This window comes from Sciurus carolinensis, chromosome 2 (assembly GCF_902686445.1).
Source record: "Sciurus carolinensis chromosome 2, mSciCar1.2, whole genome shotgun sequence".
Taxonomy (NCBI): domain Eukaryota; kingdom Metazoa; phylum Chordata; class Mammalia; order Rodentia; family Sciuridae; genus Sciurus; species Sciurus carolinensis.
Genome location: NC_062214.1, coordinates 53,996,906 through 54,022,435, shown reverse-complemented (window position 1 = coordinate 54,022,435; position 25,530 = coordinate 53,996,906). Strand labels below are relative to the sequence as shown.

Below are 25,530 nucleotides of genomic sequence, written 5' to 3'. Positions count from 1 at the left end.
GTCAAACTCTTACTCCTACACACCCACTGCTGAAATTAACAAGCAATCCTGGAAGAACTAAAAACGGAGCTGTCAAACAAGTGTGCCTGGACCGGTATCTCTGACTAGGTAGGTGATGATGGGGCAAGCAAGCTTCAAGGAGGAAGATCAGAAGGACAGAAGCTGAGGCAGTGAAGGCGGGGCGGGGCTTTCCCCCGACGTAGGAACACCACGTGTGACAACAAAGGGGTGTGCGAAAGCTGGGTGCGTGTGCAGAGTTGCAAATTGCGGAGAGAAGAGCCAGGTTGGGCGTTGAGTGGATTTTCCTGCACGGATTCCTTTCCTGTTCGGGGTCTGCACTCGCCTGTCTGGCGTACCTACATCACTTGCAGTACAGTCTCTGCTTTCACTTTTTATAGACAAATACAGGGAGGACTTAGAGAAGTGAAATGACCTGTCCAAGGGTTCAGCCTTGGCTACACTGGGGTACTGACAACCAGTCAGCGCATTTTTCTCTCTTGCCTTTGAGCACTGTCTAGGCTATCAACCCCTAATTCTGCTCCCCGACCGTAGTTTGGTCTTTTCCGGATGGACTACATCTCCCACAATGCCTCGGGCCCAGTCTCCCTCCCGCCGCTAGACTGAGCACTGCCTCCGCCAGTAGGAGAGCAGAGTTCCCAGGGGCCATTCTCTGCAGCCAATGAACGTGGCAGAGGGCGGACCTCTCCCGTCCATTGTTCTCTGTGCCCCACGGGCTTGAGCTGAGGTGAGTACGGAGGGGCCGGCCGAGCCCCGAGGTGCTTTTGCGCGAGGAGCGGCCGCTAGAGCTGGACCTGGTTCCCGGGGAGGTGAGCCAGAGAGGCAGGCCTGAAGCCGCGCGAACCCAGGAGCAACCCTCGGTGAAGGATAACGGGCCTGCAGCCAGCTGCTGCAGCCTGCTGGGGGAGGGGCGTGGGTGCGCTGTCTGTGCCCGCTGCCAGGCACTCGGAGTTACGCGCCCGGCTGTGTGAACGGACCTGGTCTCTTCTCCCGGGGAGAACTCCTTCCACATCCAGGCGGGAAGCGCAGGGTTTTGAACTGGAAAGGGATGTCGGACGACAACCTGCACAGGCTTCTCATTGTACATGGGGGAAACTGAGGCTCAGAGGGGGCGTGTCTTGGCTCGGTTTAGGTGGCGAATTCGGTGTCTCAGCACATTTTACCCTGTGCCCAAATAAGAATTCTGTTATATTTGTATTTCGTCTAATCATTTGGGTAAATACACGTTTAGAGCTTCGATTTTCCCACTAGCTTTTCTTTTTGTTGTTGCTGCTGTTTTTAGGTTTTCCTTTTTATTTTTTTCTTTTCTTCTAAGGAGTGTTATCCGAGTCTTTATGATGTAATGCTTTTTGAAAATAATTTTTATTGCTTTAAAAACATTTAATTTAGTTCTTTGCAGTTCTAGTGTTCTCAATATTTTCTAGAGTTGCCGTCTGGGTCTTTATTTTTATCCGTGGTGGGGTTTTTTGTTTGTTTTTTTGGTTTTTTGTTTTTAAGGGAATTGGGTTCTTACAGTCTGTGGGTCTATGGTGTTTTGCCTTGCTGGTTTTGTTTTTATTCATTATTTTCATACCAGGAGAATTATCTGAAATCATTAATGATTAATAATCTTTGTCAGTGTAATTTTTAAAATATTGGACTGGGGATGTAACTCAGTAGTAGAGAGTGCTTGCCTAGCCTTGGGTTCAATTTGCTTTGTGCCCCTTCCCAGAAAATACCTCCTATTATCGTGTTAGTTGGTTTTGTTTTTCTTTTTTTTCGTGATGCTAGGGTTTGAACCCAGGGTCTTGTACATGCTAGACAATTGCTTTACCACTGAGTTACCCCTGGAATACCTTGTAATTTATTCTATTGTATGGAGGTGCCATTGTTTTTTAACCATTTCCCTGCTACTGGATGCCCCACTTCTCCTCTCAGTGCTGGGGATTGAACCCATGGACACTATCACTGAGCTACATTTCCAGCTCTTTTTATTTAATTTTGAGACAGTGTCTCACTAAGTTACCCATGCTGACCCCTAACTGGAAATTCTGCCTTATCCTTCCAAGTGGCTTCTGCCACCATGCCCAGCAGTCCTATGCTAGACTTTTAAGGTACCAACTTTTTGCAATTAGAAACAGTGCCATGGTTGTGTATCCTTGCAACTAAATTTCTCTTTGCAAGGATGTTATTTTAAAATTAAATTCATGAAGGGCCAGGACTGGATCAGAGAGTATGAACATATTCTTACCCCCCCACCCCTGGGATTGAACTAGAGGCTCATGAATACTAGGCAAGCTCTCTACCACTGAAGTACATGCCCATCCCCTTTTAAATTTTATTTTGAGACAGGGCTCAAAGTTTCCCAGGCTGGGTTCAAACTTGTGATCCTCCTGCTTCAGCCTGTAACTGTCTGAGTCACAATGTCTGAATGTGAGCATCTTTAAAACTTCAGTGGGTTCTCTGTATCTTCAAGATGGAAAATACTTAAAAAAAAAAGTCTGTACTGAACATATGTAGATTTTTTTCTTATCATCATTCTTTAAACAGTACAGATAACCATTATTTACAGAGCATTTACATTGCATTAGGTCTTATGTGTAATCAACAGATAATTTAAAGGTATACAGGAAGATGCGCACAAATTATTTGTAAATTCCACACCATTGTACGTAAGGGACTTAAACATTCACAGATTTTGGTATTTGCAGGGGAACCAATCCTCTGAGGATACTGAGGGACTACTGTACTTTAAAATATGGTAATGATGCAGTTGAGATACTGCCTTCCTTCCTGTGAAACTCAAAGAGCTTCAACATCTGATCCATTGCTAATCCTTAAGATGTCCCCATAAGAAGGATGAGTGGTATTATCTATATTTATTAGGTAGGTTGTCACTGAGATTGATTAAGTTTTGTGTTAGGTCAGGGGCACTTACTCTGCAGCAAGTCTGAACCGATAGGCAGGAGAAGTCAGTCCTGTTTTTTTGTTTGTTTGTTCATTTTTGAGAACACTGCATTCCTGATATTTATTCTTTGGTCTTTGAAAGAACAGTGTTGTATTTTTTGTGCTGGTGATACTTCTTTACTTTTTGCCATGGAGAGATATATTTTTAAGAATAAGGAATTCTTCCTTTAAGAGGGACCAGGAACTTCTATTGGTTTGGGGCAGTAAGGATCTTGGTGACCTGACCTGGGATGCTATGAGTTAGATTGCTTTGGGACAATTACTGATTCTGGTTCTCTTATTTCCCAGCAGGACTTCTTATTGAAGGAGGGAGGTGTCTTCTCACAGCAGTGTGGCTCAAGGCTTAAAAGTCTGAGTGGATCAACCTAGGAAGGTGGATTATGGCTGCAGACATGCCAACAGTAACCACTCCTCTCAGTCCTTTGGTCCAGGTGCCTCAAGAGGAAGACAAACAGGAGGAGGAGGTCACCACTATGATCCTGGAGGATGACTCATGGGTGCAGGAAGCTGTACTGCAGGAGGATGGCCCTGAGCCTTTTTCCCAGAATGTTGGCAAGGGCAGCCCTCACGAGGAGGCAACAACTGGGGGACCACAAAGTGCACTTGGCCGCCTCCGAGAACTCTGTCGACGCTGGCTAAGGCCAGAGGTACATACCAAGGAGCAGATGTTGACTGTGCTTCCAAAGGAAATTCAGGCCTGGCTGCAAGAGCATCGACCTGAAAACAGTGAAGAGGCAGTGGCTCTTGTTGAAGATTTGACTCAGACCCTTCGGGACAGTGGTAAGATGCAGAACCTCATAGGGAGAGGTGAAAGCACCATTCCAAGGTGGAGAAATGTGATGTTTGTGGAGAAGTAGTTGGTATCCAGAATGATACCCTCCCTCTGCTCTATGTCCAGGGCAGACAGGGCCTTCATTATCTTTTTAATGACTTCATTGGGTGCAGTGCTAGCTACAAAATTTCATTTAGGAGGGGCTTAACAGACCATTCCTAGAACTACATTTGCATGGTAAAGACAGTTTTTTTCTTTCATGTTTATTTGGAGTGGTTGGAAGTGGATGTGGAAAGAGGGGCTGATTTATAATCCTCTACTTAGCACCTTTACTTGGTTATGTAACAAATATTCAGATAGTACCAGCATTTATAAAAAGAAAAATCTAATTTTTTCAAAGTGATTATTTTTATGAAACTGAGATAAAAGATAAGTAAACCAGCTAATACCTAAGAACTTTCTGTGGTATAAAGTCATCCTGGACTCTTTAAGAGTAATTTCAAATTTGAACTCTTTACAACAGTTATTCTGTTTGTTTATTGTGTCACTAGTAAGTTCTGGGATTCTAGCACACCGTTTAACTACTCTGTCTCCATCTGGCCTTCACTTGACCAGACTCAGTTACCAAATATTTACTCCAGGTCTACCTATGCCCTTAGGACAATTTAAAGGCCTAGGGAATATGGCTGCTTTTGTGCTGACCAAACTTCAGGAGTTAAGAGTGTGGAGTTGGCAGGGGAGAGGTTGGGTCAGAGAAAACTTCACTGAAGACATGAAAAGTGAGGGAAGGTTGCAGGATGGAGTAGTATTTGGAAAGTCACAGGGCAGGGAGGAAGCTGTGGCAGCTGAGAAGAATGGTGCTAAGCCAAAGTTCCAAAGATGTGCAACCTGCATAGTGTCTTCCTTCAGATGACAGTGAGAAGGCCTGACTGATTGGAATGGAAAGTATGTTTTTAGGAAGTGGTAGGGATTTGGGGGAAGTAGATAGAGGCTTGGACTGAAAGTATTGACCTCAGCAGGTTCTTGAACCAGGGCTCAGTGGCCACAGGAGGAAGCTGAGTTTGGCAACAGGATGTAGATTTGATTAGAGTAGGGATAGGCTAGCTGGGCAAGGTGGTGCACAGCTGTGATCCCAGCTACTCCCAGCCACTTGGGAGACTCAGGCAGGAGGAATCACAGGTTCAAGGCCAGACTCAGCAAATTAGTGAGACCCTATCTCAAAAAATAAAAAGGGCTGGGGATATAGCTCAGAGATAGTGCAACCATGGACTCAATCCCTAGTATCACATACACACAAACACACAAAAAGAATAGGGAGAGGCTAGAGACAGAAGAGCCAGGCAGGAAGCTAGTTATAGGGTATACAATGATGGGGGTCAGGCTAAGATGGGGATAGTAAGGGAAGTGGAGATTGAACACATGAGAGGAAGAACTAATAGTAGCAATAGGGTAATAGTAGCAATAGCTGGCATTTATTGAGTTCCTCCTGTAGGCCAGGCAGTGTGCCTAACATCTAATATGCAGAACTCATGTAAATGTCACCACCTTGGAAGATAAGCAGGGTTATCATCACCAGAGAAGATAGATGACTGCTTTAAGACATGCCGCTAGTATGAGGCAGAACCAGGATTCAAATTTATGTGCCTGAGAATGTGGTGTATATTCTTAAGCATTTCATCACATGTCTGATAGTAAGTGACAGTTCTTAGTAGGGTGTTGGAAGAAGGGAATGTAGAACAGGATTAAAACAAGTGACTAATTCAGTAGCATCTAGTCTGGAGGATTTAGAAGGCTGGGGAGGGGAAGAGGAGGTGGTTTGGGGCAGAGGTTCTGACAATTGCCTGGGATGGAGAGATATGATTAAAGCCATCTTCTGGAGAAAGGGACTGACAGTGAAGGCCAAGTGTGACCCAATCCTGCACTGGGCACCTTATACATGATTATTTCACTAAGAATTCTGTGAGTTGGGTGGATAGGAAATAGAAGCTCAGCAAGGTCATGATTATTAAGTAGTGGAGCTGGGATTAACTCAGGAGTGTTTGCTTCCACCTGAGTTTGGTAGATCCTATTATTTTATTTGAGGTATGTACTAGATTTTTTTTGGCCCTGAAAAGTAACTTTGTTTTCTTTTTGCAGTGCTGGGGATAGAACCCAGGACTGGAGATGGGGTGGCAGGGTGGCTTGAAGCACTTTTCCACTGAGCTTACATCCTTATCCCAATAACTTTGAAATTTTATTACTTCTACTAAGAAGGGATTCCAGCAATTCAGGCTGAGGCAGGAGGATCACAAATTCAAGGCCAACCTTGGCAACTTAAAGAGACCCTATCTCAAAATAAACAACACAAAGGGCTAGAGATGTAGCTTAATGGTAAAGCATCCTGGTTCAGTCCCCAATAACCCTCACACATACATGCAAGATATAAAAAAAAAAAAAGAAATAAAAAGAAAAAATTCCTCTCATTCTATTTCAGAATTTTATTTAATTCTTCCTAATGGATGTTACAAGTTTGCAATGAACTTCAAGATCTCAGGCAGATACTACAGAGGGGCTAAGGGCTGAGGAGAAACTTCTGGGGTGGTTATTTAGTTGGGGAGGTCACAGAGCAGAGGTGATTACAACTCAGTCCCTGGCTCATTGCAGGGTCTTTCATGCCTTTCTTCTTTCATTGGACATCTGAAATGGGGACCCTCTCCCCACAGAGGAGTGGGTTTGTCCCCTGACTTCTACCTTTGAGATTGTCTTTGTTGGCTTTCATTTATTTAACAAAGTCTGCTTACTCTCCTCATGGTTGTTTACAGGAATATCTGCACTTTCTTTCATCCCAACTCAAACATTTACTCAGCATAGGATCACTTGACCTCTATTTTGTTTGTCCAGCTCAGGATCTTTGGACATATTTACCCAGCACAGGACATTTCAAGGCCTGGTTAGGTGGTGGTGGTTTAATGTTTGACTAACAGGCACCTCTAAGTACTCACATTTAAAGTCTTTTAATTTCAGTTAAGATTAGACTTATAGTACTAGTCTATATGGCAAAGCTCATCTCTATTTTTGAAATTTCCCAAGGACATTTTAATCTCATACCTTACTCTAATTCAGACTCTTAGGATTTCTTGACTAAATTTTTTTAGCAGCCTGCCAAACTAAGTTCAGTCCAAATTGAACTTGCCTTCATTCTTTTTCCCCTTCATTGCAGCTCTTCCACTCCTTCCAGGATGTTAATGAAATCAACATGAGCTCCTTGTTCTGCTTAGAACCCACGACTCTATGTGACCTGGCCAGTCCTCCCCTGCAGCTTGGTCCCTTCCCTGATCCCTTTGCTGTAGCCCTTGCTCCATTCAGATAAGATCTTGCTGTTTCTTGAACACAGCCTGTACTTTCTAGCATTGACCTTTTGTTTGTACATTTTGGTGTGGAATGTCTTTGTCCCATCTCTATGAGGTGAAATCCTGGTGTCCTTTGAATTTATTTTTTTATTTATTTGTGATGCTGTGGATCAAACCCATGGCCTTGAGAATGCTAGGCAGGTGCCTGAGCTATTTTCCCCAGCCCTGAATACCCACACTTGGAGACCCTCTCCATAAAGTCATCCCTAATTCCTTTTCCCTGTCCTGTCCCCAGTTGCACCTACATGGAAGTGTCTGTAATCATTTCTCCCAGGACATTTGGATTCTCCTTCTCTTTTGACTTTTTATCATGGTCCATCTTGTTTTCTATTTATATGAATACTTATTTCTTCTAACCTGCAAAATCACAGAAAGCAAAGAATTTTCTGCCTCCTCCTTTTTCCTCTTCTCTCTTGTCCTCTCTAACAGTGCCTCACACATAATGGGGATTCTATATGTATTCTTGGAATGAATAGCTGAATGCTTCCCACCTGCAAGTTGGGAGAGGCTCATCTGCTCAGCCCATGAAGGAGGCAGACAGACAGATATCTCATTCTGACTTCATTGGTAGAAACAAGGAGCCTGACATCTGCTTTTTCTTGAGAAATTCAGGCTGTGCTTTTATTTTAAAGCAAAATGGGGTCAAGCTCAAATTCAGCAACACATAACCAGGGATACTTCTGAATCTGCAAAGGGAAGTAGGTAAGACTTCAATTTAGACCTAAGGAAATACCCAGGCCAGTCAGCAAGTCAGGCAGCTTAGTCCTGCAAAGGAGCACTTACTCTGTAGGGTTTTCATTTAAGAATAAGAGCTTTATTTAATCCTTTGTTTATATTCAGTCAACCCAGTTAATATTATTGTTTATGTTAACATGTTTTTTAAAATAGAATTTCTGAGTATGAAGGTGTGTGCTATTCCCACTTCTTAAAAGCCTTTCATAAGCAAAGGCTCATGAAAATCATTCCTACCTGACCTGAGTATAAACCAGTAGGAAGCCCTTTCACCTGTTGTTATCTGCCCTGACTGCAGGCATAGTATTTGGGTTGGACAGCATTTATTTGAATAGACAAGTTTTGAATTTGGAAACCTAAATTATGGTGAATCCACACTGGTAGGAGAGGACATTTGCCTGAAACTCTCTGGGGTTAGGGATATAGCTCAGTGGTAGAGCACTTGCCTAATATACCCAAGGCTCTAGGTTTGATTTTCAGCACTGGAAAAAAGAAAAGAAAAACAAGAACGGGACTGGCAAACCTCAGGAGAACATTACTGCCCCTGTAGAAACTATTTTTCCAGTGACTTAGCCTTTGGGTTTAGACTAGATTGCCCACATCATTCATATCCACCTGCCATATTTTCAGACTCTTGGAGGTCAGTTGAAAGACCACATATAGAAAGTCTTAGTTAACTCTGTTATTGGTACAGAACACTTCAGAGTTGTTGTTTCTGAGTGATATGGGAAACGACAACCCAGATTTTCTAGGACAGTTGTGAATTTTAAATATTTGTCCTTGTAAATCATCAAAAATAGTCTCATATCTCAATAAATTAGCAGCTAACCCATACCACCTCGAGTGTCTCATTCCTGTAAACCTAGGGCAAGGAGTCATTTTATCAAATCGTATGTCCCAATTTTGGGTTCCCAAAATTTATAAAATTGGGACAGTTTGTCTCTGAACTGCTTTTTTTTTCTTTCTTTTTTCCCTTGTTGCTGGGGATTGAACTCAAGTGCACTCAACCACTGAGTTACATGCCCAGTCTCTTGTATTTTTTAATTTTTATTTTTTTTATTTTTTAAATTTATTTTTATTGTAAACAAATGGGATACATGTTGTTTCTGTTTGTACATGGAGCAAAGGCATGCCATTTGTGTAATCATACATTTACATAGGGTAATGCTGTTTGATTCATTCTGTTATTTTTTCCTTCTCCCCCACCCCTCCCACTCCTCTTTTCCCTCTATACAGTCCCTCCTTCCTCCATTCTTGTCCCCCTCCCACCCCCCATTATGTGTCATCATCCGCTTATCAGCAAGACCATTCGTCCTTTGGTTTTTTTGAGATTGGCTTATCTCACTTAGCATGATATTCTCCAATTTCATCCATTTGCCTGCAAATGCCATAATTTTATTATTCTTTATAGCTCAGTAATATTCCATTGTATATATATATACCACAGTTTCTTTATCTATTCATCAATTGAAGGACATCTAGGTTGGTTCCACAATCTGGCTATTGTGAATTGAGCAGCTATGAACATTGATGTGGCTGTATATCTGTAGTATGCTGATTTTAAGTCCTTTGGGTGCAGGCCGAGGAGTATTTTTAATTTTGAGACAGGGTCTCCCTAAGTTGCTGAGGCTGTCTTGAACGTGGGATTCTCCTGCCTCAGCCTCCCAGGTTGCTGGAATTACAGGTATGTTTCTGAACTGCTAATTGTTGTACCAGTTTCCTTCAACTTTCTATATGAGATAGCAAAAAAAAATACCCTCAGTGTCAGGAGATCAGTGAATTCAATGAAGTAACAGTGGCATCCCTCAAATTGCTCCAGACACTAGGGTTTTTGCATCATCAGGATTTTTTTTTTTAAAACTGGAGACTGAACCCAAGAGCTCTCTACCACTGAGCTACGTCCGAGCCCTTTTTATTTTTTATTTTGAGACTGGGTCTCACTAAGATGCTGAGACTGTCCTCAAACTTGTGGTTCTCTTGCCTCACTCAACCTTCAGAGTTACTGGGATTACAGGTGTGTACCACCATACCCAGCTTGTTTACATTATCACCGTGGAAGGCGAAATGATCCTCTTTTAACAGATACATTTGATATTATGGAAGCCTATTACCAAAAATAAACTGCTGACATCAGAGGGGAGCAAAGGGAAAATTTGGGGGTCTCAAAATTGATAAATTCCTAATATTTAAATCCTCTGTTAGTGAGTGCATGTTGTGACCCCCTGAAGAATAGCATCAGCATTTGCAAACCTTTTAAAAATGCAAATCTCACCCCAGAAATACTGACTCAGAAACTTTGGGTGGTGCCCAATACTCAGGGACTTAAGAAGTGCTGGGGATTGCTGGGGACTGAACCCAGGGCCTTGTGCTTGCGAGGCGAGCACTCTACCAACTGAGCTATCTCCCCAGTCCTGCATTACTATCTTATCAGCAGTTAAGCAGCACTTCCACAACATTGGCCTCACCTTCTTAGCTGCTAGGAGAATCTCACATTAAAGACAGACCCAGTAAACATTCAGGGAAACATGGAGACCATGAGCCAGTCTCCAGTGCTAGCAATGGAAGACTGACCTTCTACGAGAGAAATGGCAGCCTGGGCTAAAGTGAAAGAAAGTACCCTTGACAGCCATGGGCTGGGCCTGTGACCATGCAGATCTCCAAATGAAGGAGCCAACAAAGGGTTAAATGAGAAAACAGGTGCTGTGTCTTGCAAACTATACAAACATAAGCTATCATTGTTATCCCTCATAATTATTGTGTGGTGATTATTATAATGTGCATGGTGTATATACATGGAAGACATGACTAGCAGAAGCTCAGGAAATACACATCATTCTATTACTCTCAGTCTACGATTCTGTGGCATAGGCTCCATGAACATTGCTCTTGCCTGTATGATTTAGCCCCGTATTTCTAGGGTTGCATTATGGAAACTTTCTTCTTTGCCTTTCCATTCTTCAGAAATCAGGGTGGCTGTGTTCTCCTGGATTGGGTTACCCTCCTTGTGTGTGATGAAAGATGATCTATATTTCAAAACAAAGTGCTGTGTTGTAATAATTTGCCTGGCTTCTCAGGCATCTTTTATCTAACTTAATAATATTCATTAGCAACCTTTGTTAACTGATAACCTAAATAGGTAATGCAGTAATCATAAGCAATTTTCTGTGTGTTAGAATAAACCATCTTGTAGAGGTAGTGGGGAGAAATCAGCTGGGGCCCATTCTCTGAGGTTCTGATTTTCTGGTTTAATTGGGTGTAGGTTATGACCCAGGCAAGGGATGTGTGTGTGTGTGTGCATGTGTGCATGTCACACAGACTCTGGAGATTGAGCCCAGGGCCGTCCATATGTTCTACCACTGAGCTACACCCCAAGCACTCAAGCAAGGGGATTTTCTTCCCCACCTCCTAGAACTGAAGGCCGAACTTAGGGCCTTATGCATCCTAGGCAAGTGCTCTGCCTCTGAGCTAAACTCCCAACCCCAAGCAAGGAATTTTTGAGAGCTCCCCAGAACCTCCATTATGCAGCAGAATTTAAAGACCACTTCTGCAGAGTTTTTTAACTCAAAGAGCATTTCCTGGACCAACAGCATTAACATCACCTAGGAGTTGCTAGAAGTGCAATTAGTCTCACGCCAGTCTCACTGAAGTAGAATCTGCATTTAACAAGATCTTCAGATGATTCCTAAGGACTTTGAAGTTTGAGAAGCCTATCCTAGACTAGAAAGGAATAGAGATTGTCATCAACTTCAAACCTCCTCTTATCCAATAGTTGAGCCAAAGAGTCACAGCGGACCTCTTGCCCATCCTGAGCATCACCTGGTGTTCATTGGTTATAGGCAACAGGTTATATATCTTAAACTTGCTGCCCATGCAGAATGCTCCTTTCATGTCCACGAACACATATATTTATTTTTCTTAGCAAGAAAGGTTGTGGGCAGTAGTGGAGGACTGTAAAGGTATTTTTAAAACTACAGTTCTTACCTTCAACACAAAATTTTAATTCACTTAAATCTTTATACAGAACTCTTAGGGAAAGGTAATGTTATAATAGTAAAATGTTTGGTAGGCATTCATTTATACTGACAACAGAATTCATTTCTGTTTTTATCAGCGGTTGGTTCTTCAAGCAACCAGAGTTCAGAGGAACACTGCTCCCAGTCCCTCAGGCACTTTCAGGTTTCTGCCAGGCTTTCCAGGATAGGGAGCTCAAGTCAGAATGGAATCTAGTTTGGGCCTACCTTGATTAGAATCACTTCTGTATTTTGGATCAGTGTCTCTAACCATTGTGCCAAGACACAGTGGTAGGTCACAATCTGGCAGGAAGGACTTTGGAAGGATTTTGAGCCAAACATACACTAAAGCATCAAAGTTTGTGACCAGTTTATTTCATTGTTATAAATAGATTAGTCTCCCTTCATCCATAGGGGATTCATTCCATGACCTTCAGTGGATGCTTGAAATTACAGATAGTACCAAATGCTATATATACTGTTTTTTTCCTATAGATACATACATACCTATGATAACTTTTAAGTTCAGCAAGCATTTGACCACAATGACTAAAATAAAACAATTAAAGCAATATACTGTAATAAAAGTTATTTAAAGCTTATGAATTACCCAGTTCTAGAATTTTTCATTTAATATTTTTGGGCCTCATTTTACCAAGAGTAACTAAAATCTTGAAACCTTGGAAAGTTGAGAGTGGTGATTTGGGGAGACTGTCCAGCAAATTCAAGTTTATGCCCTCATTGACCTAAGTTTCTCTCACACTCATTCTGATATGCTTTCTGTTTTGGGACAGAAAGAGGAGGCCTGTGGCCTGGCAGAAAATAAACAAAACTCTGTGGACAGCCATAGAAATGTGATGTGCACTTGAATCCAGAGTGTGTGTGAGGGGTTGGAAAGTACAGAATCCATTGATTTAGACCAAGCTACAATTGCAGTTTTTGTGTACTAATTGATAAGAGTGGCAATTCGAGAACTGGTCAGTGAGTGCTTTTTGGACCATGGTCTTATAATTTTGAAAAAACAAAAATTGGATCTGCACATAGCAACTTAAAACAGAAATAGATCTCTGCTTCACAAGTTACACAAAAATAAATTCAGGTAGATTATAGACATACCATACAAGATCTAAAATGACATATGGGAGAATATTTTTATAATCTTGGTTGGGGAAGGACTTTATAAGCATTACAGAAATCATCAAAGCTAGATTGAACTCATGACACAGAAGAAAATCCTTTATGTAAAAAGATACCTTGGGGGCCAGGCATAGTGGTGCATGCCTATAATCCCACCAACTTCGGAGACTGAGGCAGTAGTATTCCAAGTTTGAGACTAGTCTTAGCAACTCAATGAGATCCTGTCTCAAAATTAAAAATAAATAAATAAATAAATAAGAGGATGTAGTGGTAGAGTATTCCTGAGTTCAGTTTCTTCTACTGCAAAAAAAAAAAAAAAAAAAAAAAAAAAAATCAAAATTCTTGATCTATAACAGTTATAAATTCGTGGGTTAATCCAGTAGAATAAAAGATAAAAGATGTTAATAGTCAATTTTAAAATGCAGAAATATAGATTATAAACATATGAAAAGGTATTCAACCTTATATCAGGGAAATACCCATTTAAGCAAGATACTATTCTTTTGCATATTTTAGACTGTTAAATTTGAGAATTCCTGTCCTTCTGAACTTTACCCAAAAACTTTAAACATAAAGTTCATGGACTGGGGGTTTAAGTTTAGTGGTAGAACACTTACCTAGTATGCACAAGACCCTGTGTTCTATTCCCAACACAAGAAAAAAATTTTTTTTCAGAATTTTTCTAGTAGGTAATGATATATTTTAAATTTGATAGAGTATATAAAATTGTATGTAGAAATTATATATTCTTCCTGTATTATGATAAAATATGCATAGCATAGCATTTACCATTTTTAGGTAACCAATTGAGTGATATTAAGTACCTTCAATTCACATTGTTAAGAGCATGCATCTCCAGAACTGTTTCCTCTTCTCAAACTGAAACTCTGTACCCACTAAACAGTAACTCTCTGTTCCTCCCTCTCTCTAGCCCTTGGCAACCACTGTTCTATTTTCTGTCTCTGTGATTTTTTTAAAGACATGGGATCTTGCTGTATTACTCAGGCTGACCCTAGATTCCTGTGCTCAAACAATCCTCATGCTTTAGCCTCCTGAGTAGCTGAGACTACAGTGCACCACCACACCCAACTTATCGTTATGATTTTGATGACTGTAGGTACCTCATATAAGAACAGTCTTTTGTGTCTGGCTTATTTCACCTAGCATAATGTCCTCATGATACATCCACATTAAAGCATGAGTAAGAATTTCATTCCTTTTCAATGAATAATATTTCATTATATATATCATATTTTGTTCATTCAACTGCTGATGGATATTTGGAATAATACATGAACATGGATACACAATTATCTGTTCCAAGCTTGGTTCTCAGTTCTTTTGGTATATACCCAGAAGTAGAATTGCTGGATCATGTGGTGTTTCTATTTTTAATTGTTTTAGGAGCTCCCATCCTGTTTTCCACATGGTCTACTGTACCATTTTACATTCCCACCAGCCATGCACAGGGAAAAAAACATGTATATTTTTGAGTCTGTCTCAGGGACAAACTTTAGGCAATGTGTTTATGCTTTCTGGAACCTGAATTTAGTTGTAGACGAGTATATGCTTCATTATATTATTGAGCAGGAAATTGTTATATCCAAGAAGAACAGGCTTGTTAATAGTGTTTACAGTTAAGCATATGAATAAAGAAAATGGATCAGTGTTGCGTGGATAACTAGTAAGATCAGTTAGAAAAGCATTCCAATCTTGGCCAAATGTGACCTCCAAGGAGGCCTCCAGGTGTTTGCTTTCACATTACCTTAGTTTAGTTCCTTTCATTACACTCTCTGAAATAAGATCATATGATATGTCTGTATTTTGTGTAGTACAATGTATATTTTGTGAGGTTCATCAACTTTCAAACTGCACAGCACAGTCCAAAACCCTCATTTAAAGTCTCTGCACAGATAAGCTCACTTCTATCCACTTCAGTAGTTTTGGGGGAGATTAGTAACATTTAGAAAATGAAACCTTTTCCATTTCCTTAATGTCTGACTTCTGGATTTCCTCTACTGGAAATATGGGCCTCCCAAACAAGCCTTGCCTCCCTATATTTAGTCTGATCTATTTACAAAATATGCTCCTCCTGTTTGCACCCTGGGATAGCAAACACTATGTCTATCAATATAGTTCTTTAAAAAAAAAAATATAACTCCTCCTATCTCATCCCATCTCCACTATTTTTAAAAAATATGTTTTAGTTGTTGATGGACCTTTATTTATTTTTATGTAGTGCTGAGGATCAAACTCAGCACCTCACATGTGCTAGTCAAGTGCTCTACCACTGAGCCACAACCCCAGCACCCATCTCTACTTTTAACATGTTGGTGAAAATAGCTTATCTCTCACCAAAACCAGTTTCTAAGTTTTTATTTTCTTATTAATTGGCTACTAATAAAGGAGGGAACTGAGTGCACTTGAATGTGCTCTACTTTGTTTTCTTCTCTTGATTTCATAGTTGCTGCCTTTCCTGAGGAGAAAATTGGAAGGAGCCAGTGTTTGCTCCTCCTTCCCATTTGTGACTTTTTCTCATTTGAAGAGCATCAGAAGGCTGTTCTTTTTTGTCCTTGGAAGAACTCCCTGTGTCTCTGTTACCAGAGGTAACTTCTAAAAGAATAGGATGGACCTTCAGCAGCAGAAGTGAGGGGTTAATTGGGGCAGGATTCTGCTCAGGAGATGATGGAAGATAACTCCACAAATTACCACATTTAAAGTCTTCCTGATTTCAAAGAAATTCATATTTTCATCTAATAGCTTGATTCTGGTCATTTGTTGGCAGTACTGGAGATTGAACCCAGGGACACTCTACCACTAAGCTTCATCTCCAGGCCTTTATTATTTTTTATTAAATTTTGAGACAGGGTCTCATTAAGTTGTTCAGTCTGGCCTCGAACTTGCAGTCCCCCTGCCTCAGCCTCCCAAGTTTCTGGGATTGCATATATGCCATATGCTGCTGTGCCCAGCTCTGTCATTTCTTTCTTTTACATTTAAATTTATCCTAATATAGGTTCAACTTGAATTTTCCCATTTGAAAGCTTAATTGCTTTCTTTCTTTGTTTGTGTGGGGGATTAAACCCTGGTCCTTGCACATGACAATCGCATGTTCTACTTCTGAGCTCTACTGCCCCCCATTCCTAGATTATTTGTTGAATGTTGTGTCTTTCCATGAATTTTGACAGACCAAATATGCTAAATTCCCCTACTCATTATATTGATATTTTTTCTGTTCACAGTTTATGCATTCATGTGTCACCTATATATGTCAGTTGAGTCTAATTTCTGGTGTTTTTGTGCAAGTTTTTTTGTTTTTGTTTTTGTTTTTTTTGTGGTTCTGGAGATTGAACCCAGAACCTCACACATGCTACAAAAGTGCACTACTAATCCCTAGTCCTCTATTAATGTTTTGATTATTGCATTTGATATTTTAACATCTGACAGAGATAGTTTCCTTCCTCCCTGTCCCCCTGATTTCAGTTAATAATCATTTTATCTTCTTAACGTTTAGTTTTGTACACTTATAATTCAATTGCATGATTTACCAGTTTTAAATGTTGTCTTTTGAACTCCCAAGTACATTTTCTTATAACAACAAACATATACTATATCCCACCTTAGGATTCCTCTCCCAATTTTAATCCAGGTAATTTCTTTTTTGTAAAAAAAATATTTTTTACTTGTAGATGGACACAGTACATTATTTATTTTTATGTGGTACTGAGGATCGAACCCAGTACTTCACACTTGCTAGGCAAGCACTGTACCACTGAGCCACAACCTCAGCCCAGGAAATTTCTTGTCTCCTCCTTTTTCCCCTTTGGTGGGGATTTGAGCCAAGCACTTCACAGATACTAGGTAAGTGCTGTACCACTGAATAATTCCCGACCCCAAGAACAAAGTCTTAAAGATATACTTTATAGGGACTGGGGATGTAGCTCAGTGATAGAGCGCTTGCCTAGCATATGCAAGGCCTGGCTTGATCCCCAGCATCAAGAGAAGAACAAAGAATTTATTCTGTTGCTTTGTTCTAGTTTTCTTCTTTGAGAACTCCAGTGAGTTTATTGATTTTCCTATTGCCTAACTTCTGTTTCTGTTGTTCTCTTTAATCCTTTGAACTCTTTGTTTCCATTCATTTAATTGCTTTTCTCACTTTGTTCCTCTTTTCTGTGCTTTTCAAGATGCCTAGTTTCCTGTATTGCTCCTTCCCATCTTGTCTCCATTTCTCTGGATGATATTTCCCTTTTTTCCCCAAATCCACATTTCATGAAATCTCTTTCTGTCATCTCACCATCTCTTCTTCAAGTTCTTTAGTTCTTTCTTCATAGAGGCAGTTGCTTCATTTGCCTGTTTTTATGGTTGGAAAATGATCACTTTTTTCAATAACAGTAAGTTCCCTGATTAATGTGTGCAAGTCAAAGGCTCTCTCCTTCTCTGCTTTACAGAAACAGCTTCCTGCATACACGGCCCATCTGTGTGATTTGGTTGTAGCCTCACCTCCTTTGCTTCTCTGAACCAAAGAAGCCCGCCCTGCTTACCCCAGTTTCCAAATGCACTGTTGCACTGGAGGGTGAGTCCCAAACCTTCAGGAAGTGATTTTCTGCCTGAGCTTTCTGAAATCCTCCCACCCACTCCCTTCCATGCTTGTTCTCTACACTTCCTTCTTCAGTGCTTCTACCCAGTCTGCTATTTTTGGAAGCCTTAACATGTATTTTGGTGTCTTCAAATTATGTTTTCCTTCTAATTTTATTGAAAATAAAGTTCAAGTTTTTACTTGCTTTCCCTGTTACTTCTGAGTTCATACTAAAACTTAACAATTATGATTTTAAAGCATCAGAAAAGCACACCATTGAGCTACATCCCTATCCGCCCCCCTTTTTTATATTTTTTTTAGTACCAGGGATTGAATCCAGGGACACTCAACCACTAGGCCACTTCCCCAGTCATTTTTTTGTATTTTTATTTAGAGATAGGGTCTCACTAAGTTGCTGAGACTGACTTTGAATTCAAAATCCTCCTACCTCAGCCTCCCAAGCTTCCGGGATTACAGGACTGCGCCACCATGCCTGGTCCCATCCCCCTTTGTTTTTTATTTTGAGGCAGAGTCTTGCTAAGTTGCTCAGGCTGACCTGGCATTTGGAATCCTTTTGCCTCAGCCTCCTGAGTAGCTGAGGTTATAGGCATGGGCCACTGTGTCTGCTCTTAAATATGATCTTATCTTGACCAAAACCAGGGCTGGAACGTAGGTTTTCCCTGAGAGAGGGATGTCAACATGTGGAAATTTACACATATAATCACTGAATTGAATATCTAATCCTAAATTAACTTATATTAAGTTTTATAAGTGGAAATGTCATGAAATTATTTTAGTAATTGTCTTCCCTACTTTCTTGGAAGGTCTGATGTTGGAGTTTAGGAATAATCAGCCTTCTGATTTCTACAGGCATGTTGTTACCACACCCAACTATTCTTGCTATAAGCTTTTAACTGAGCTTACAGGCAGGCAAGAAAAAAGAAATCTACAATCACAGATCAGTCACTTGGAACAGCTCTTTTTGGTATTGAGGTCAAGAGGAAATCTTCCTCTTCAGATTGGTCAAGAGAAAATTGTATGATATAAGCAATGTCATCAACAACTTCCTAGTAACATTATTTCTAATGATACTTCCTTGAGTGTACATCAGTATCATCCAGGGCCATTAAACCAACACACAATTCAGTAAAAACAGTTCATCTGGGGATCAGTACAGAGTGAGCCAATCTCATGACTGACTGCTGGTCTAGCTTCATCTAGGGAGGATTTTAGAGTCTCTTGTCTAAGGAAGGGACTATATTCTTCCAGCAATCCTCCCTAATTACTTCTTTCATCAAAATATTTGCCACACATTGGGCAGTAGAGGATTGAACAAGTTCAAGGAAGATACATATTTTGTATTACCAATTGAAGTTCTACTGGTTTCCCCTGCAGACAAATTTAAGGGCTCTTTTAACTTCCCACTTGTTTCCAGACATTAATGTATAGACTCATCAAATCCTTGTTGTAAAAGCTCTGTCATCTTGTTTATCTTAATTAAATGTCAAGTAATAAGATTGTAAACATCAGACATTTTTAGCAAGAGATTAATTATATAAGCTCTTTTTGAAGGGAAACAGCTATGGGGATCTTTCTGTGATACCAATAAAAAACATTTATCCTTTTGTCAAATTTAATTGAACACCTACTACAATGCCTAAGGTATCAGGGTGAGTGTTGGGGGTCATTGTGTTTTCTATTGCTGTCCTTTAATTAGGATTTTCAAATACCTACCTGACTTCATTTTTAAGTTGAGAAACAGGGAGACACATGGATCTCAAAACAAATTTTAAGACTGAAAATCTGGGTATTTACCACAAAGATAGGAAGCCTGGCAAATAAATAAGCCTGTATTGATTACTTTTTTTTGGTGGGTGCTGGGGATTTAACTCAGGGTCTTACAAATGCTAAGCATATGTTCTACTGCTAAGATACATTCCCAGCCCTAAACCTGGCTTTTAAAAGTTTTGAGGATTTTCTAGCCTTTTTATTTTTCACTAGAAGTTTAATATTTTTAAAGTTCCCTTTGATTTCCCTTTCTTATCATGACAGGGAATTGAGTTGACCATTATTATTGTATTTTTGTTGTTTGTTTTTTTCAGATTTTGAAATACAGAGTGAAAATGGGGAGAATTCTAATCAAGATGTATTGGACGAGGTGGAATCACATGAGATGTTCTCAGAAATGGCCGAAGGGGATGGTGGTCAGCAGTCTGATGGGGAGAGTGACTTTGAGAGAGACTGTGGCTCCGGGAGGCCTCAGGGTAAAGCCCCAGGGGAGAACCGCAGGCAGATACCATCCCAGGACAGGGAAGTTGGCCAACTCATTGGCCTTCAAGGCACCTACCTGGGCGAAAAGCCCTATGAATGCCCTCAGTGTGGGAAAACCTTCAGCAGGAAATCTCACCTCATTACCCATGAACGAACCCACACAGGAGAAAAATACTACAAATGCGACGAATGTGGAAAGAGCTTTAGTGACGGCTCAAACTTTAGTCGACACCAAACAACTCACACTGGAGAGAAGCCCTACCAGTGCAGGGATTGCGGGAAGAGCTTTAGCCGGAGCGCCAATCTCATAACCCACCAGAGGATCCACACAGGAGAGAAGCCCTTTCAGTGTGCCGAGTGTGGCAAGAGTTTCAGCAGGAGCCCCAATCTCATCGCGCACCAGCGCACTCACACTGGAGAGAAGCCGTACTCTTGCCCCGAGTGCGGAAAGAGCTTCGGCAACCGGTCCAGCCTTAACACCCATCAGGGAATCCACACCGGAGAAAAACCCTACGAGTGTAAAGAGTGCGGCGAGAGCTTCAGTTACAATTCTAACCTAATCAGACACCAGAGAATCCACACGGGAGAGAAACCATACAAATGCACTGACTGCGGGCAGAAGTTTAGCCAGAGCTCGGCTCTCATTACGCACCGGAGAACTCACACAGGAGAAAAACCCTATCAGTGCAGCGAGTGCGGCAAAAGCTTTAGCCGTAGCTCGAATCTAGCCACGCACCGGAGAACCCACATGGTAGAGAAGCCCTATAAGTGTGGGGTGTGCGGGAAGAGTTTTAGCCAGAGCTCCAGTCTGATCGCACACCAGGGCATGCACACGGGGGAGAAACCCTACGAGTGTCTGACGTGCGGTGAGAGCTTCAGCTGGAGCTCCAACCTCATCAAACACCAGAGGATCCACACGGGAGAAAAGCCCTATAAATGTGGCGAGTGTGGGAAATGCTTCAGCCAGCGCTCTCAACTGGTGGTGCATCAGCGGACCCACACCGGCGAGAAGCCCTATAAATGCCTCATGTGTGGCAAGAGCTTCAGCCGGGGCTCGATCCTGGTCATGCATCAGAGAGCGCATTTGGGAGACAAGCCCTACAGGTGTCCCGAGTGTGGGAAAGGCTTTAGCTGGAATTCAGTTCTCATTATACACCAGCGAATCCATACAGGGGAGAAACCCTATAAATGCCCTGAGTGTGGCAAAGGCTTCAGTAATAGCTCCAACTTTATTACACACCAGAGAACTCACATGAAAGAGAAACTTTATTGAAGTGGCAGAAAGGGAAAGTGAGGCAGAGACTGTCCAGGAAAGGGAATTACTACAGTGCCCCAAATAGTGATTTCCCTTTAAAAGCCATTTTTCCTAAACTCTTTTTGGAATATTTTGCCAAAATCTTTTATCCCTTTGTTCACCCTCACCTCTAGAACACTGTCATCTTAGTTGGTTGGAGTTAAGTCCCTTTTGGTTCAAGAACAGAGCATAGGAGTGGAAGGTCCAGAAAGCTGGGTCTTTATCTGTTACATTTAACTATTTGATTGGCTCCCTCTCTCCTGATTCCTCTGTGCCTCAGTTTCCTCTTTGGTAAAATGGGGAAATGTTGCTCCATGTGGAACTTGAGTGGCCTTCAGGCAATCTGAGCTGAGTCCTCAGAGAAATACTGGAAATCTGTATGTGTGGTTCTAGTTGTTTCACTGCCACTTTGTTGGGCTAAGGTGCCTTTACTCCAAGCTGCTAGCATTCCAGGGCCCAAGCCCATGACAGACCTCTTAGTGTAGTGTCTTGATTTCAGGTCAAGATGATGGGCCTTCTCCAATTTGAGTCATCTACATGAAGGTAAAACCCTTTTCTATTTCCAGAAAGTGTTAGGAGCACATTAGCTTGAGGAAGTATGCCCTGGAACCTGTGTCCTATTGTCTCTTCCATTATAAAGAGGGACTGGGGTCTGCCAGGAAAGGTGTAAACTGAGATTTGTGTGCTTGCTTTTGTCTCTGCTTGCTGTCCTGTGGTGAGTCAGCTGCCAGGGGAGCACACTTGTCTCATTGGGTTTTGTGTCTGGAGTGTGACGTCTTTGACCCCCAGCTGCCTATCCATGGTGGGTAGCAGTTTTTATATCATCAGTGGGAATAGTCCTGCACGCTGCATAATTATTTTTCAGTTTTCTATGCACTTGTTTTCTTCCCGTTCTTAAATTTTTTATATATGCAGATCTAGAATTCCATCTGGTAGCTTTTGTATATTAAGAAGCTATTTTTAAGGAAGTGTCTATTTTGAGGCTATCAAAATCCCCTGGAGAGACTTGTGTTAGAACCAGGAGTTTGTCCCACAGTTGCACACTTGATCTTGGTTGCTATCATGGCTTTATTCTTAGAATTCTGAGCCTTGAAACAATGAAGTCAGAAATGACAGCAGGTGAAAGGGTTTGTCACAGGGAAAGAGGAGAATAGATAAGGCATCTCTGGGAAATGTGAAGCTGCCTCCTACACATGGGGCCTATGCTCAGAAGAGAACTTTTTCTTATAGGATGGATACTCAGTATTGCCTAATAAAGTTAGAGTCCCATTCTTTTCCCAAGTCTACCTTTTAGTATGTGTTTTAAAACCTGCACTTGACTATTAAACAAACACAGACCTCACTTTCTCACCCCACCAACCTCCTGCCCCAGAACCCTCAGGGAGTGAGTCACTTCAAAGAGCAAAACTCTGGGTGAACCTACACTCTTCCCACTGCTGTTTGCAAACTACAATCTGTCAATAAGATTTGATACCACGGCTTTGGCCAAGGAGTCACATGGCATCCTGAGGAGACCATTGGGAATCATCTCTATCCAGAACCAATCAAATTAGACACACGAAGGGAGTTCTAGGCAGTGATAGGGGTTGAAGTAAACCAAGTAGGCTGTGGAATGTCCATTGCTAATTCCATTCCTTCACTTTTTTGGCAAACATTCATTGAGGACTTAGGTTTATCACTGTGCTAGGTGCTGGGGAAAGGTTGTGAACAAAAAGTCCCATGACCTGTCCAATCAGACAAGAATTCTCTTCCATCTGGGAAAATGCAAGAGCTATCTTGCTAGTAAGGGAGAATAAATAGGACAGTTTCCCATTTGACGTTTAAGTTCTACAGTTTGACTATTAAAGGAAACTTTTCCCCACTCCTTCTCTTCTGTTTTTTATGTCCATACCCATCCTGAGGATCCAAACTCTTATCTTTAGCACCCGGCTCAATGCATGCAATAAGAACTCAGTAAGTATTCACCAGTTGGTTCTCTTCATGGACATATATCAATCACTGGGTGAAAGGACATATATAAATGCAAGAGAGATGGAACCCAGAATTCTAGCTTGGAAAATGGATTAGGTTCCCTACACTTTCCTTTGGTAATATGATAAATATAAGTTAATTTTAACCTTGGTGTCCTGTTAGTATTTACCCATGTAAGTTACATAGCAGAAGACGTATACAAACCAACTAGTGAGTATCCAATGAAATGAAACAACTCATATTTTTGAAATGTCACAGATGGTCAAAAGCTATTAGAAAACACACTTAAATTTTTTTTGAGTGGGAGAGTATTGGGGATTGAATTGAACCCAGGGGTGCTCTACCACTAAGCTGTATCCCCAGCCCTTTTTATTTTTTGAGACAGGGTCTTGCTAAGCTATTGGCCTCAAACTTGCAATCCTCCTTCCGCTTCCCAGTTTGCTGGGATTACAGGTGTACACCACAATACCTGACCATACATCTTTATTGTATCCATATGTGGTTCACCATATGGATATTTTGTTTCTGTTTGGACAGTCACTGAAACTTAAGAGACTTTATTTTACTCTTACCCTTTAATCCAGTATATTCATATAACTATATCCTGAGACAGTTCCCTTTATTTTCATCTTTTTTACTGAAACATAACCGTTAAGTGCATAACAGTGTACAGCTCATTGAATTTTTTAAAATTTTATTTTATTTTTATGTAGTGCTGAGGACCAAACCCAGTGCCTCACATGTGCTAGGCAAGTGCTCTACTGAGCCCCAGCCCAGCTCATTGAATTTTTATAAATCACACACACTTGTGTAACCAGCACCCAGATCAAGAAACAACTGAGCAGACAGGCAGAGTGGAACATGCATGCCTGTGATCCCAGTGTCTTGCGGGGCTGAGGCAGGAAGATCCTGAGTTCTAAGCCAGCCTCAGCAACTTAGCAAGGCCCTAAGCAATTCAGTGAGACCCTGTCTCTATTAAAGTATAAAAAAGGACTGGGGATGTGGCTCAATGGTTAAGCACCCCTGGGTTCAATCCTCACTACCCTCCCCCACCAAAAAAATAACCAAGCAGCACCCCGAAAAGCCCATTTGTACCCTCCCTCTCAGTCAGTACCTGTCTGTCTCTTGCCCTGCCCTGAAGTTTGTGGGGTTATGGATGGAGTATGGGGAACTGGGCAGACCTGTTTCTAGACTAATTTGTCACTAACTACATACCTTCACATTTATTAGAGATTTTGAGGTAGGTCATAATGTGATGATTTTTCCCCATAGATCCTTTTAGGTTGTGTTTCTAATAAGTCATAATAGCCTAGAGTAAACATGTACAGAGCAGTTTCTATGTACCAGCACTGGGCCAAGGTCCCTAACATGCTATCTCAATCCTGACAGCCACCCTGGGAAGTGGGTAAGTAGATTCATCAAACAGGTGAGTGGGGGAGATTTGGTAACTCGCCCAGTTTCTTTCCTTAACCACTTTATTCAAAGCCAGTCTCACATCCTCAGCAATTTAGCAAAGCCCTAAGCAACTTAGTGAGACCATGTCTCAAAATAAAACATAAAAAGGGCTGGGGATGTGACTCAGTGGTTAAGTGCCCCTAAGCTCAATCCTTGGTACAAAAAACAAAAAATTGATTATGGTTTTTAGTCTTTTTCCCTCATTAGTAATAGGACTACCTACAACTATAATTGGGCTATCCTTGCATATGACAGTTGGTCACCTTCCTGGCCCTTTAGCCTTGATGGGGTGGCAGAGGGTCCTGTCTCACAACCAGGGAGTTTTACAGGGGGTCTGCTGCATTCAGTTTCTCAGATGTCCCTGGAGATTTTCACATGGAGAGCTCCGTTGAACTTTTTCAGATCTTGGGACAAAACTAGTCTTTCCTTTTTTCATCCTCTTGACAAAATGGTCCCAAACTATAGGGAAAGTGGAAGAATTGTGGGTGTGGGAAGATTTTAGTTGTAGAGTTAATCCTTTTTGACTTTTCACCCCTCTGTTGTTGCCAGTGAGCTCATGCCTCTTGTCTGAGCAAAGGCTGTGGCTCTAAGGCCCACCTGCCTCTGAATCCTTTCCTGCTTATCAATCTTACCAGTGTTCCAACTCTGAGAATTTAACATACATAGGCCTCAGACAGCTGTTGGAGAACTTTCTGGGAGAAGGGTCTCACAGCAGTGCTTTGCCCTGGGTCCCTCATAGCTCACAGATCAGGTGAAACATAAAAACAGCTGCTCTGCTGACTGGAAGATGTAAACCCAAAGCTCTTTTCTGGGCCAGAACTTTGCCTCAACCAGCTGGTCTGAGTCAGCTCTCTGAAACTTCTGGGCTGGTCCAGAGGGGATGCTTTGAAAACTAGTTGTGTGTGCAGGTCAAGAATGCTGGCCTGGGTTTCTACATAAGATCAGAGACAGGGGAAAAATCT

The 25,530-nt window shown here is 41.4% G+C and overlaps 1 protein-coding gene across 4 annotated transcripts; it reads left to right on the top strand.

Moving 5' to 3' along the window:
- Positions 1–715: 715 nt before the first annotated feature.
- On the top strand, positions 716–23,205 carry Zscan2 (zinc finger and SCAN domain containing 2). 4 transcript variants are annotated; one of them, XM_047540015.1, is made up of 3 exons: positions 716–745; positions 3,256–3,744; positions 19,680–23,205. In XM_047540015.1, the coding sequence occupies exons 2-3, from the start codon at positions 3,345–3,347 to the stop codon at positions 21,119–21,121; spliced, it is 1,842 nt and encodes a 613-aa protein (XP_047395971.1). In that variant the 5' UTR covers positions 716–745; positions 3,256–3,344; the 3' UTR covers positions 21,122–23,205. The 4 variants fall into 4 exon arrangements, with proteins under 4 accessions (XP_047395971.1, XP_047395969.1, XP_047395968.1 ...); XM_047540013.1 differs by having other exon boundaries at positions 736–827; positions 3,253–3,744; XM_047540012.1 differs by lacking the exon at positions 716–745 and adding an exon at positions 746–827.
- The last annotated feature ends 2,325 nt before the right edge of the window (positions 23,206–25,530 follow it).

What these genes read in the sequence shown, in the direction of transcription:
- Zscan2 (XM_047540015.1), top strand. Translation starts at nt 3,345, where the DNA reads ATGGCTGCAGACATGCCAACAGTAACCACTCCTCTCAGTCCTTTGGTC. An exon ending in TCAGACCCTTCGGGACAGTG is followed by an intron (nt 3,745 to 19,679) that starts GTAAGATGCAGA and finishes TGTTTTTTTCAG; the next exon opens with ATTTTGAAATACAGAGTGAA.